A 12,098-nucleotide genomic window follows, 5' to 3' on the forward strand; every position below is an offset into this window, starting at 1 on the left:
AGTTTGTGATTATATTTCTTTGAATTGGTGAACTTTTTTAAAATTCATGAACATTTTCAGAAGGCGTGAATCCATTTCAAATTCATGTTTTTTTTCAAGATCGCAAACATTTTCAAATTTGATTTTCCCCCCAAAAAATTAACTTTTTATAAAAGTCAACGGCCATATGTGGCCGTTCCGAGGATTTTAAAAATAACAAAAGAAATGTACTAGTTACTGTAACACTTCACTCATTTCACCAAATATCCCATACTGTGTTTGATTTTTATGATTTTCCAGTTTCTCCATCTTTGTTGACTACAATTTTTTCCTGGTTAACTGGGATGTCAATCGTGTAAAGTGGATGTCATGCACTTGCAAAATATTATTGAAATATTGACTAGACTACTTTCATTTTCTATAAACTAGCACAAAGAAGCATCCAATCAGGACAAATGAACCTGAAGCAGACTTCATCAGAAGGTTCCAAAATTTAGCAGTAGTACTGTGAGTGAAAGTTAAAAAACGGTTCAAAGAACGGACAGCCATATAACTCATTCATAACAAAAGGGAACATACACATTAAAAAAAGACCATAGGCTCGTTCATCACAGAGTAACATACATTCCGAAGAAGATCCACCCAGCTAGAATAATTATGTTGGAGTAATTCTACCTAGGAGCATGGATGACAATTGCTCAACCTATATCTTAGCTGGAGATAACAAGCTAAAAACACAAAGACTACTCTGTTTCATCTGAAGATGGTTCTCCACCCATGTCAAAAATATCACGAGGTTTGAATTTCACCATGGTATTCCAATTCTCACTTCTCGGATTTTGGATATAGAAGATCTGGTCCACTTGGGAAGAAAATACAAAAGGTTCATCCTCTAACATCTCCCCTGTATGTATTTTTCGGGAGAAGTTTACATGAGTGAATCCAAACTCATCTCTTATAATACCAGCTTTGTGATGAACATCATACCAATCACATTTAAAGAAGACCACCTTGTAATCTTTGTATGAGAATTCGAAGATGTCAGATAACCGACCATAATAGGACACGCCATTTTCAGCAAGGTTCACGACACCACTATTTTGTGCCACGTGTCCTGTCTCGCGACTGATAGTATGAAACCTGAAACCATTAATTATATAGCCACTATAGCGCACCCCGCATTTGCTTGGTTTTGCGGCTAATGCTCTTATCTTTTCTGTGATATCCGGTCCATCATCTAGTATAACCTGTATGTAGGAGTGGTTACATTGAGTTCACATGGAACTACAATGAAGGAACATGCTAAAGGTGAAATGTACCTTTTGTTCCAACCAGTCAGCAAAGTGTCTACCAACCAAATCCTCATTGTCATCATCCGTCAAATTTAAGTTACCCGGTTTCCTCTTCTCTTGGTCCCGAAATTCTCTGTAATAATAAGACAAATAACATCGTGATTTTTTCCAACTTGTGAAAAATAAAAGAAATAGGAGACAACATTGAAGCACACCTACGGAGATCATCAAGCTCATCAGATTGCCGCAAGACATATCGATGTGCTTGAACTAGAAGCTGATCGTCCAACTGGCCTATAGTGATAGCCTTTCCAATTGGCTCACCAACACTATCAAACATGTACATGCCCTTTCACTACTAGGGAAAACCTTATACACAGAAATTTAGCAGTAGCGCGTGTCAAAAAAGGGCGCTAGTGCTAAATAGCAGTAGCGCGTGTCTGTAAACCGCGCTACAGATACAATAGTAGCAGTAGCGCGTGCGCATGAAAATGCGCTACCACTAATATCCCCTTTGCTAAACCGATAGGCTACGCATAGCAGTAGCGGTCTTGAGGAAAGCGCGCTACCGCTAGCACATAAGTAGTAGTGCGTTTCACGCGGAGGGCGCTACTGCTAATGGAAATAAAATAAAATAAAAAACAAATGGAAAAGTAAATGAAAAAGAAAGAAATAGAAAAAGGACAAAGGAAAAAATAAAATGTAGAGCAAAATAAATGAGAAAGCGGAAAAAAGGAGAAAGACGTAGCAGTGGCGTTTGTTCGTAAGAGGCGCTATAGCTAACGTAGTTGCAGCGCGTTTCCTAGACCCCCGTTGTAGAAACAGAAAAGAAAATAAGAAAGATGAAGGAAATTACATAGCTATAGCAGTAACGCGTTTTGTGAAAATAGCTATAGCTAACTTAGCTATAACGTGTTTCGTGAAAAGCGCTACCGCTAAGTTTGACTTAACCAAAAAACCATTTCCCCCCAGCCACCACTTCTCCCCCAAATCCCTCGACCCACCCCGCCGCCGTCTACCTGATTCACCGTCACCCACTTCGTCGCCGTCTCCTGCCGATGTTGACTCCCCCGGAGCCACCAGAGCCGCGCGCCATCGACACCACCGGAGCCGCGCGGCCTCATCAACGCCACCAGAGCCGCAGTCGACGCCACCGGATCCACCCTCGCCACAACTGCCTCCCTCACCGTCAGCGGAGACGCCCCCGCCTCCCTCGCCACCACTGCCTCCCGCGCCACCAGCGGAGCCATCCTCTGTAAGCCCCCACCCCTCCTCTCTCTCTATCTCTAAATTAGTTAGGTTAATTTAGTTAGGAAAATAATTTAGTTAGGTTAATTTAGTTAGGTTAACTAGTTAGGTTAATTTGATAGAGATGCCCCTGCCTCCCTCACCATAGGAAAAAATTGTATATGCTTAACTAGGGCAGTAAGGTTAGGGTTGTAGTGTTTAATTACAAATGTTAGGAAAGTAAGGTTTAACTAGATGTTAAGTAGGGTTGTAGGATTTAGTTTAGAGAAAAAATCAATATAAAAATATAATTTTCTATTAGTGTTGCAAGTCTAGTAGGTTCTTAATTTTAGTGAATTTTTATTAGGACATAATTTGAGTTCTAGGGTTCATCCATCTATATTTGGTTTTTGAATTGAGTTTCAGAGAGCATGAGATTTGTGTAGATTTTCTTGAAGTGTCAAACACTAGGATATGCAAATTCGAAGTGGTCATGATATATGAAAAATCCTCAATTGTGTTTGCTCATTGATCATAATCGACATTGAAGTGGTTCGATTGTGCCCAAGTGGCCTTTTGTTGTTTCCAGGGAATGAAGCCGAGTGGCCTATGTTTAACCAGAATGTTGATTCATTTCCGTTCCGGCAAAATTCAGGTTCTCGATTTGTCCACTTTTTAGCAAAGGTCATGCCAAAATTTTCCGTGAATTTCGGCATGACTTGTGCTACAAACTAGGACATATCGAGTGCCCGGGATTTGCCGCACCGGGAAGGAGTCAACGTTCCTGCAAAACAATAGGCCTTTTTTATTTCATTATTCATTTTATTAGGTCTAGAATTAATTGACTAGATTTAATCATAGGAAACATGGTTAGCAACGATGAAGGACAGGGTTCTGGTGAATGCGACGACGTCTACCGGGCGGCAGACGAATTTTTTAGCCTTGCCGACATCGAGACCGGCGCTGAGACTCAGACCGGCATCGAGACGGAGACTGAGACCGGCGTTGAGACTCAGACCGGCATCGAGACCGACACCGGCGCTGAGACTGAGACCGGCGCTGCCTCGGGGAGCGGAGCCGGTGTAGAACCGAAAGCAAAGAGGCAACGGCCTCCTAACAAACTCAGGACTACTAGACTGGTGGTCACGGAGGTGGATGATGGCAATTTTGAGCCAAAGGCGCCCGAGGAAGCGCGTCGATGCTACGGCAATCAGATAGGCTGCATCGTATGGACAACCGCCACCATCAACGATGAGAAACTACAGAAGATAGAAAATATGAGGAGCTCCCTCCTAAAGAAGTTTCACCAGATATTCTTGTTCCCGGGCCGGAATGAGAAGGATTATAAAGATCCAGATGAGGACCCGGCAATGAAGAAGATAAACAAACACGACATGACCAAGTTTAGCGATGCGTTGGCCGCCTGGAAAAATCGAGTGAAAGCAAAGATCATCGACAAGAAGGAACCACACTCCGACATTGTAAAGGATAATCCGACAATCACGGAAGAGCAGTTTCAAATATTCAAGGAGGCTTGCGAGGCCGAAGCTGCCAAAAAAAGTCTAAGTACAAGAAGGGGCTTCAAGAGAGGAACATTGGGAGCCACCGCCTCGGAAGCCGTGGTTACGACGAAAAGAGGTCCAAATGGGCCAAGGAAGACGCGGAAGCCGCGAGTCTGGGCATCCCAAACCCCTTGGCGGATTTCACCGTCCCGCAGGAGCGTGACGTCCTCAGGGCCCGGCATCGTTGGGACCCAGTGAAGAAGGTTTACGAGACAAAACCGGTCATTACGGAGTTGATGTGACTGCTGGTAATTTTAGTTTCTTATCAATTCGACTGCACATGTTAGTCATATTTGTAAACGATCCTTGTTCCTTTTGCAGAGAGAGCAGCACCGGATTGCGGCCGAAAGCGACTCGCCGTCTGAGGCATTGGCAAGGCCCGAGTGGGACACTCCATTCAACCGGGAGTTGAACATGTTGAAACGATAACCGGTGGATACTCGACCGTCGTATGGACGCGTGCACGGTGTCGGAGACGGCGCCACATGGAAGAAGTACTACCGTGAGACCACGGAGGAGAGAAAGGAAAGACGGAGGTTAACTGAAGAAAATATCGACAAGAAGGTTGAGATTGCGGTTGAGAAGAAATCATCTCAGACCGTCGCAACAGCGGTAGCTGCCGCAAAACAGGTGGTTGCAGATTTGTCTACTTCCTTGGTGACGTGCGTTTTCACTTGGACAAGGAAACATCCAGAAAAAATGCAGAGGACTTTCCCCTTGCTGACTTCTTGGGGAGCAGCTCGACTAGCGTTGCACCGGCACCTGCTCCAGCACCGGCTCCCGCACCGGACGTGCTCGGTGGTGCTTCATCTTTGGCTGACCTCGACTCCCTCATGGTATCTGTCACACCGGCCCCCTTCAATATAAATGTATAATCTCCCGTTTTCGTTGCCTTTCGGATGTCTCACGTCGCAGACTTTTCTTTGCAGGCCGACGAAACCCCGTGCACCATATTGTACACCATCGGCGACCAGAAGGTGGACGTGGGGAAGGCGACGATAATGAAGCCGAAGGAATCATTGTTCCACAGCCGGCCGATCCCTCCGAATGTCTTCAAGGTTTCCGTGACCAGTGTCAAACCGGGCCACGAGAATTTGCCTCCTCCAATACTAGCGGGGGATGACGGCGAGACACCGTGGCGGCTTGGTGATTGTTGCAATGGGTGGGTCCTGTTGTGGCCAAAGAGTCTGCTTCGTCTGGAGGCGGCCGGGAGCACACCCACGAGCACGCAGCCTCAGCAAGGTATGAACATCAACACCCCACGTACCCAATTAGTGTCGGGTGTCGGGTTGGGTGATAGCGGACGGGGTAAGGAGGAGGCTCCATTAGTCGCTGATGACGTCGCCATGGATGAGGATGAGGACGACGATGGCGCTGAACAGTATGTCTATACTGGCACCTCCTCAGGGTTTGAGCGTCATGACTCGGTGCCTGAATTGTCGTCTCAATGTATTATGGACGACCTTCCGGTAGTAAAGAAGTCTAGGAAGAGAGCGAGGAAAGGCAAAAAAGCTGATTCTATGATCCAGCCGCCTCAGCAGCCTCGGCTTCAGGACCGTATAGATATCCCCGATGCGGATAAATGGCATATCCCCGGTCAACCAATCCTACCTGCAATAGCGCTACAGGCCAGATTCGGCGATCTAAGGAGACTTCATGATGATGTGCTGCGGGTAGAGAAAGGCCTCATCCCCTCGAAAGATCTAGGATACCCACTCTACATGGTTAACATTCCGCGGCAAATGTCGTACGTCGACAGCTTCCCCGCGGATAAGTTCTTCCTCCGATTCGATTACATACTCGACATGTTTCACCTGAAGAAGCTGGATTTTATGTTTATCCGCCTTTATGCCTTGCACATGAACTACATCATCGGGGTTGAGCAGATATCTCATATCTGTGTCGCTGACCCGTACTACATGCACGAGGGATTCTTGGGAGTCTGCGCAAAGCACCGTGAATACGTGAGGGATTACATCATCAATTTCATGCTCGCCAATAAGGACAAGGAGGCGATTCTCATGCCTTATCATCCCGTGTAAGTCATCCGCGCTGCTATCCTTCCTTCGCTTTCAATCATTCATTTGCACGGTGGAGGCTATTTAATTTGAGGTGTACTTATTTTGCGCAGCGGCGGGCGCGTCGTCCTCGTCATCCTCTACCCCCGATTCTCCCACGCTCTTTACTTGGACTCGTCGAAGAACATTCACAAAAAGGATTACACCCACATTAAGGATGTTCTCGACAGTGCTATGTTTTACTACCAAGCAAGGGGTGGAGAGGTCAGGGACAAGAAGACAAGGGGCGGCATGGCCGCCTTCGGCCATAAGACCGACTCCTGCTGCATCCAGCAACCGAACGATTCTCTTAATGATGGATTCTATGTCCTACACCACATGCTGGAGTACAGACGGGATCACCAAAATCTTCGCATGTCTCCTAGATCCGGCGATGCCCATATTCTGCAATGGGCAAAGGACATAGGAGATATCGAGGATCATCGACTTCGAGCTGAGTTCTATAACATCCAGCGCGAACTTGCCCAAATCATCATGAAGGAGGTCGTCGGAAAAACAGGGATGTTCTATGGAGAAGGACAAATGTCGCGGGAGGACGTCCGAACATGGATAGCCTCTCAGCGTCTCGACATGAAGCCTTTCACTAAGCTCAAGGACTATCTCCCTGACTTGGATGGATGGAACGACATGTGACTATCTCCCTGACAATGTGTCCGTTTAGTCCATACTTTCTGTATGACAAAACTTTGAGTTATGCATGGTGAAACTTTATTTGTGATGTAATTAAACCGTCCTCCTCCTCGACTAGCGAAAATCACTCTAGTTAGGGCATTTTGGGGTACGATGAACTTTGTTATTTATGATTATGATATGTTGTTTCTATTTTTGCCAAGTCTATCTCTTTCTGTTGCTCAACTATATATGTTGCATATTATCAACTCATGTGACGATGCAGGTGCATAGATCATAGATGGCGAAGAAGTGCTATGCCAGGAGTATATATATGACAAGTGGACGGAGTGTCAGGCCCAGGTGTATTGGTTTCCGGTTTTCGAGCGACAGGCAGTAGTTAGTTTAGGTTCACGCTAATGCGAGAGAGGGATACGAACTCATGTACTCAAAGTGATAGCTCTTCTCGCGTATATCATTGTTTAGATGGATGACGATGTATTTGCAAGTAATGGAGACTTGTATCGCTATTTTCGAGATGATGACGAGAGACCACTTTGTGTTGGATGATCATTATGATGATGACATGATTTGATGAGACTAATTATATGTATATGCTATGATTACATTTGTATGTGTATGATATGCTAAAGATTATTGTATAAAGCCTATTCAAATACAAAACAAATATGCAAATAAAAAAATAATAAAACTAGTAGTAGCGAGGGGGGAAATTTAGCAGTAGTGCCGCCTTACCAGTAGCGCTACCCAGGAAACAGCGCTGCAGATAATATCAGCAGCGCCCTTTTCTAAAGAGCGCTACAGCTATTCATGTATAGCAGTAGCATGGGACAACAGGCGCTACTGCTATACGTTAGCCGTAGCGCCTTATTAGTAGCGCCGGTCCCCGCGCTACTAATAGGCCCAAAACCCTCACTGCTGCTAGGCTTTTCCCTGGTAGTGTTTGTATTATCTAAAGGATCAGGGTTCCTAGATGTTCTTGTGAAACGCGTGGTTCCTTCTAGAAATCTTGAACAAAAGGTCAGGCATTCTTCAACAGTATATCCTTCAACAATAGAACCTTCAGGATAAGCTCTATTGCGCACAAGTGACTTTAGCCTAACAAATGATCTAAACATCATAAAACAACAATGTTATATGCATAATGGGAAACAATAAATCAAATCATATACTTAGATGCACTGTGGAAAATAACAAATCAATCAAAGTAGCATACCTCTCTAGAGGGTACATCCACCTGTAATGCACCGGGCCACCAAGTTTAGCTTCTTCAACTAAATGCACCATTAAATGTACCATGACAGTAAAAAACGATGGAAGAAAAACCTTTTCCATATTACAAAGTGTCTTCACAATACCCTCTTGCAGTTTGTCAAGCTCAAAGACATCTAACACTTTGGAGCATAGCTTCTTGAAGAAATTAGCCAGCTCAACAACTATTATCATGACATCTTTACTGGGATAATAGTGTAAAAGTGCCACATGAAGGATGTCTTGTAGAATAACATGGCAGTTGTGGCTTTTGAGGCCAGTCAATCTCAATTCTTTCATGTTCACACACCTCAAAAAGTTTGATGCACAACCATCAGGTGTCCTACAATTATTAACCACTGTACAAAGAATCTCCTTCTTCTCTTTATACATATTAAAAGGTGCATGCGGCAATTCAGTTTTACCCTTATCACCTTCATGAGGTTGAAGGCTAGATCGAATTCCAATTTCTCCTAAGTCAAGTCGTGCATTAAGGCCATCCTTTGTTTTAGAATCAATATCGAGTAAGGTTCGAATTAAATTTTCGAAGACATTTTTCTCAATATGCATTACATCTAGATTGTGCCTTAACTTGTTGTGCTCACAATATTCCAAATCAAAGAATACCGACTTCTTTTTACAATCCTCAGGCTTTTTTTCAGGCTTACATGCGACGTTACCTGATTTCTTGTTAGGCGCTCTTTTACGCTTCTGTTTTTCAGGACCTTCAGTTCCTTTTTCACTATCTTTACCCTTCTTTTTCCCTTTCCCTTTCTTTGCCACAATAACCTTTTTTCCTAAGACAAACACTCTGCCCTGCAACATTCTTAAAGCTGAGCTACCACTCATTGTTATAGGTGCAAGTTCCATCTCTTCGGTGTTATCAAACTCCTTCTTTCGTCTCCGAAATACATGATTCTGTGGTAGCCATCGGCGATGACCCATATAACAAATTTTCTTACTCTTCTTTACCCAATATGATCTTGTGAAAGGACCACAAGACGGGCAAGCATATTTACCGCTCGTGCTCCACCCATAGAGGTAAGCTAATGCTGGAAATCGTTCAAAGTCCATAATAGTGCAGCTCGAAGAGAAAATTTCTCCTGAGTACATGAGTCAAAAGTGTCCACACCCTTCCAAAGTTGTTGCAGTTCATCCACCAACGGCTGCAAATATACATCAATGTCATTGCCAGGGGAACTTGGTCCAGGAATAATCATTCATAAAATTAGAGATGTTTGCTGCATGCAGATCCAAGGTGGTAGGTTGTATGGAATAAGCATCACTGGCCAAGTACTATGTTTTGCACTCATGAGTCAGAAAGGATTAAACCCATCAAACCAACACCTAGCCGCGCATTACGGGAATCCTCAGCGAATTTAGGATATCTGGCATCAAGATCTTTCCAAGCCTCTCCATCAGCTGGACATTGCAGCAATCCATCTTTTGTACGACCCTCATCATGCCAACGCATGTCAGTTGATGTCTTCTTGGTTGCAAATAACCTTTGGAGCCTTGGAATCAATGGGAAATATCGCAACACCTTGGCTGGTTTCTTCTTCTTCTTTTTAGATGCAGTTGCCGAATCTTTCTTCTCATTTTCATTGGTAACCCAACGAGAGGCACCACACACATGGCAAGTCTCCTGGTTACCCCTTTCGCCTCTAAAAAGCATGCAGTCTCTTGGGCATGCATGAATTTTCTCATAGTCCAGCCCTAATCCGCGTATGATTTTTTTCACCTCATAATATTTCTTGGGTAGGTTTATCTAAGAAAATGCAACCGATAATACACCAAGTAGCTGTGCGAATGATTCCTGTGACCATCCATGCAAGACTTTCATGTGATATAAAGTGACAAGAAATGACAACCTTGAATATGTTGCACATCCAGGGTATAAATCTGTGTTTGCTTCCTCGAGGAAACTAGCGTATATGTCTTGTTCTCTCATTGCATCATCATCTGCAGATGTTGTATTGACATTCTCAGCCATACCAGGTTCCAAGTTCTCAAATTCAGACTGAACACCATCTAGTTCCCCATCAGATGTGCTTGATAGTGATTGGAAGCTGTCAGCCATGGGGAAAATGGCACTTAAGAGCCCAGAAATGTCAAGCAATCTTCTATTACTGCCTTCTACATCAGAATTCACTGGAAAACCCGGAATATGAAAATTATTGTTGTTATTTGACATGGGAGCAAATGCAAATGATGGTGAATCATACTCTTCTCCATGGCAAACCCTTTTTGTATAACCCTGAAGAATACCATCACATCTTAGGTGGGTTTTCACTTCGTCGTAATTCTGTGTTGCCTTATTCCCACAATTTACACAGGGACAGAGAATTTTATCACCGAGTGGAACATCATGGAAGGCAAAAGATAGAAATTGCTCGCCACCTTTTTTACAATCAGTAGTTGATCTTGGTTTACTCATCCAACCTCGATCCATTAGCCTTTGCTAGCTGTAGTAATGAAAACAAAATAGATCAGTTTATAATTTTCCATATGCTCTTTTACATTAAGCATAGGTTTATACTAGCACATATGCCCGTGCGTTGCAACGGGAGATAAAATAGTATGCAGTTAAAGTCAATGAGAATTATATGTGCAAGCAAAACCCTATGTGCACACGAAGAAAAGAAACGATTAGCTTCTCAGTTTCGCAGCGTGTGGAGGAATCAATCCATTATTTTTCCATTCATTGATCGATGGTGTTTAAGAGTTTTGTTATGTCATCGTACGTCGGGGAAGACCCATGCCTATTTTGAAGCATATTTTTCGAATTTGGAGCATTTTTTAAATGCTATTTTTTTAGACATCTCAAACTATTTTGAAAAACAATAATTGTTTTTGAAAAAATGGGAACCTTTTTGCAAGTTCCGAATATTTTTATAAAATAGCAAAAAAATTGGAATTCTTAACATTTAAAAAAACAATTCTTAAGTCTGAACTTTTTTGAGAATTTTTTATTTACGAAATAAATTCTAAAATAAAAATAAACTTGGAAGGGAAAAAATAGATAGGAAAGAGAATAAAAATAGAAGTAAAACACAGAAATAAAGAAAATTGGGCCAGCCCATTATTGGTTGTCCTGTGCGTAACTCCAACTAAAAATATGAAAATTATTTAAATTTGTGAACATTTTCTAAAAACAGGAACATGTGTTGAAAATTGAAAAAAAATAGAAAATGTGTATATTTTTTAAACGAACATTATTTTTTATTGTGAAAATTTCACAAAAAGAAGAATATTTTTCAAATTTGGGGCATTTTTTAAATGCTATTTGATTTTTAGACAACCCGAATTTTTTGAAAAAATAATATTTTATTAGAAAATGGGAAACTCTTTGCAAGTTCGGAATATTTTTTTAAATAGTAACATAATTTTTTAATTTTGAACATGGAAAAAAAATAATTCAGAACATTTTTTAGGATTTTTAAATTTAAGAAATAAATTCTAAAAGGAAAATAAACTTGGAAGAGAAAAAAGAGATACGAAACTAAGAATAAAAATAGAAGTAAAACACAGAAAAAAAATTAGCCAGCTCAATATTGGTTGTCCTGTGGGAAAATCAACTATTTATCGCCCTGTGCGGAAAATAGAATTTTCCCTAGTGCGTGGGCAGAAAAATACGTGGGCTGGCTTTGCTGGGCCATAGCGTGCGGCCCACGTACGAATTTTTTTTTTTCTAGCTAACAAACATATATAAATTTAGTACCACCTTGGATATAGGAAACAAAATTATTTTTAGCGGTGAACGGATGAAAAAATTGGTGAAACGCACCTTGCTTTATTAGTAGGTATAGATGAATATTTTAAACTATGCATTCGATACTTAGGTTGAAATTGTATAATATGGTTTACCGACATCATTCACCTTACATTAGAGCATCTCCAACAGGCGCGCCAAACTAGCGCCGCGCCGCAAGTTCCCCCGTTTTAGCGCGCGCGCAACCGGAATAGTTGCTCCAGCGAGCGCGCGAAAACAGCGCGCGCGGCATACGTAGTCCAGCGCGCGGGCCGAAACGCAATCGCGCGCCGCTTATTTGCTGCGCCCGCTCCCGCGCGCTCGCTCG

The 12,098-nt window shown here is 42.7% G+C and overlaps 1 protein-coding gene and 1 pseudogene across 1 annotated transcript; both read right to left on the bottom strand.

The window, feature by feature from the left end:
- Nucleotides 1-722: 722 nt before the first annotated feature.
- Nucleotides 723-8,964, bottom strand: LOC147967310 (uncharacterized). The gene is made up of 5 exons (XM_087522442.1): nt 7,985-8,964; nt 7,714-7,878; nt 1,487-1,624; nt 1,299-1,404; nt 723-1,226 (listed from the first exon to the last, which is right to left on the bottom strand). Exons 1-5 carry the CDS (start codon nt 8,962-8,964, stop codon nt 723-725), a joined length of 1,893 nt encoding a protein of 630 aa, XP_087378568.1.
- A 101-nt stretch (nt 8,965-9,065) lies between these two features.
- On the bottom strand, nt 9,066-10,471 carry LOC147967311 (uncharacterized; annotated as a pseudogene).
- Between the last annotated feature and the right edge of the window lie 1,627 nt (nt 10,472-12,098).

The sequence above is a fragment of the Triticum urartu genome, chromosome 5A, assembly GCF_056163025.1.
Source record: "Triticum urartu cultivar PI428250 chromosome 5A, HENAU_Tu73, whole genome shotgun sequence".
Taxonomy (NCBI): domain Eukaryota; kingdom Viridiplantae; phylum Streptophyta; class Magnoliopsida; order Poales; family Poaceae; genus Triticum; species Triticum urartu.

Coding starts and splice junctions, on each gene's coding strand:
- LOC147967310 (XM_087522442.1), bottom strand. CDS start 8,964: ATGGGTCATCGCCGATGGCTACCACAGAATCATGTATTTCGGAGACGA. Junction 7,879..7,984: donor TGGATGTACCCTCTAGAGAG/GTATGCTACTTT, acceptor TATGATGTTTAG/ATCATTTGTTAGGCTAAAGT. Junction 1,625..7,713: donor CCTGATCCTTTAGATAATAC/AAACACTACCAG, acceptor TCCCTAGTAGTG/AAAGGGCATGTACATGTTTG.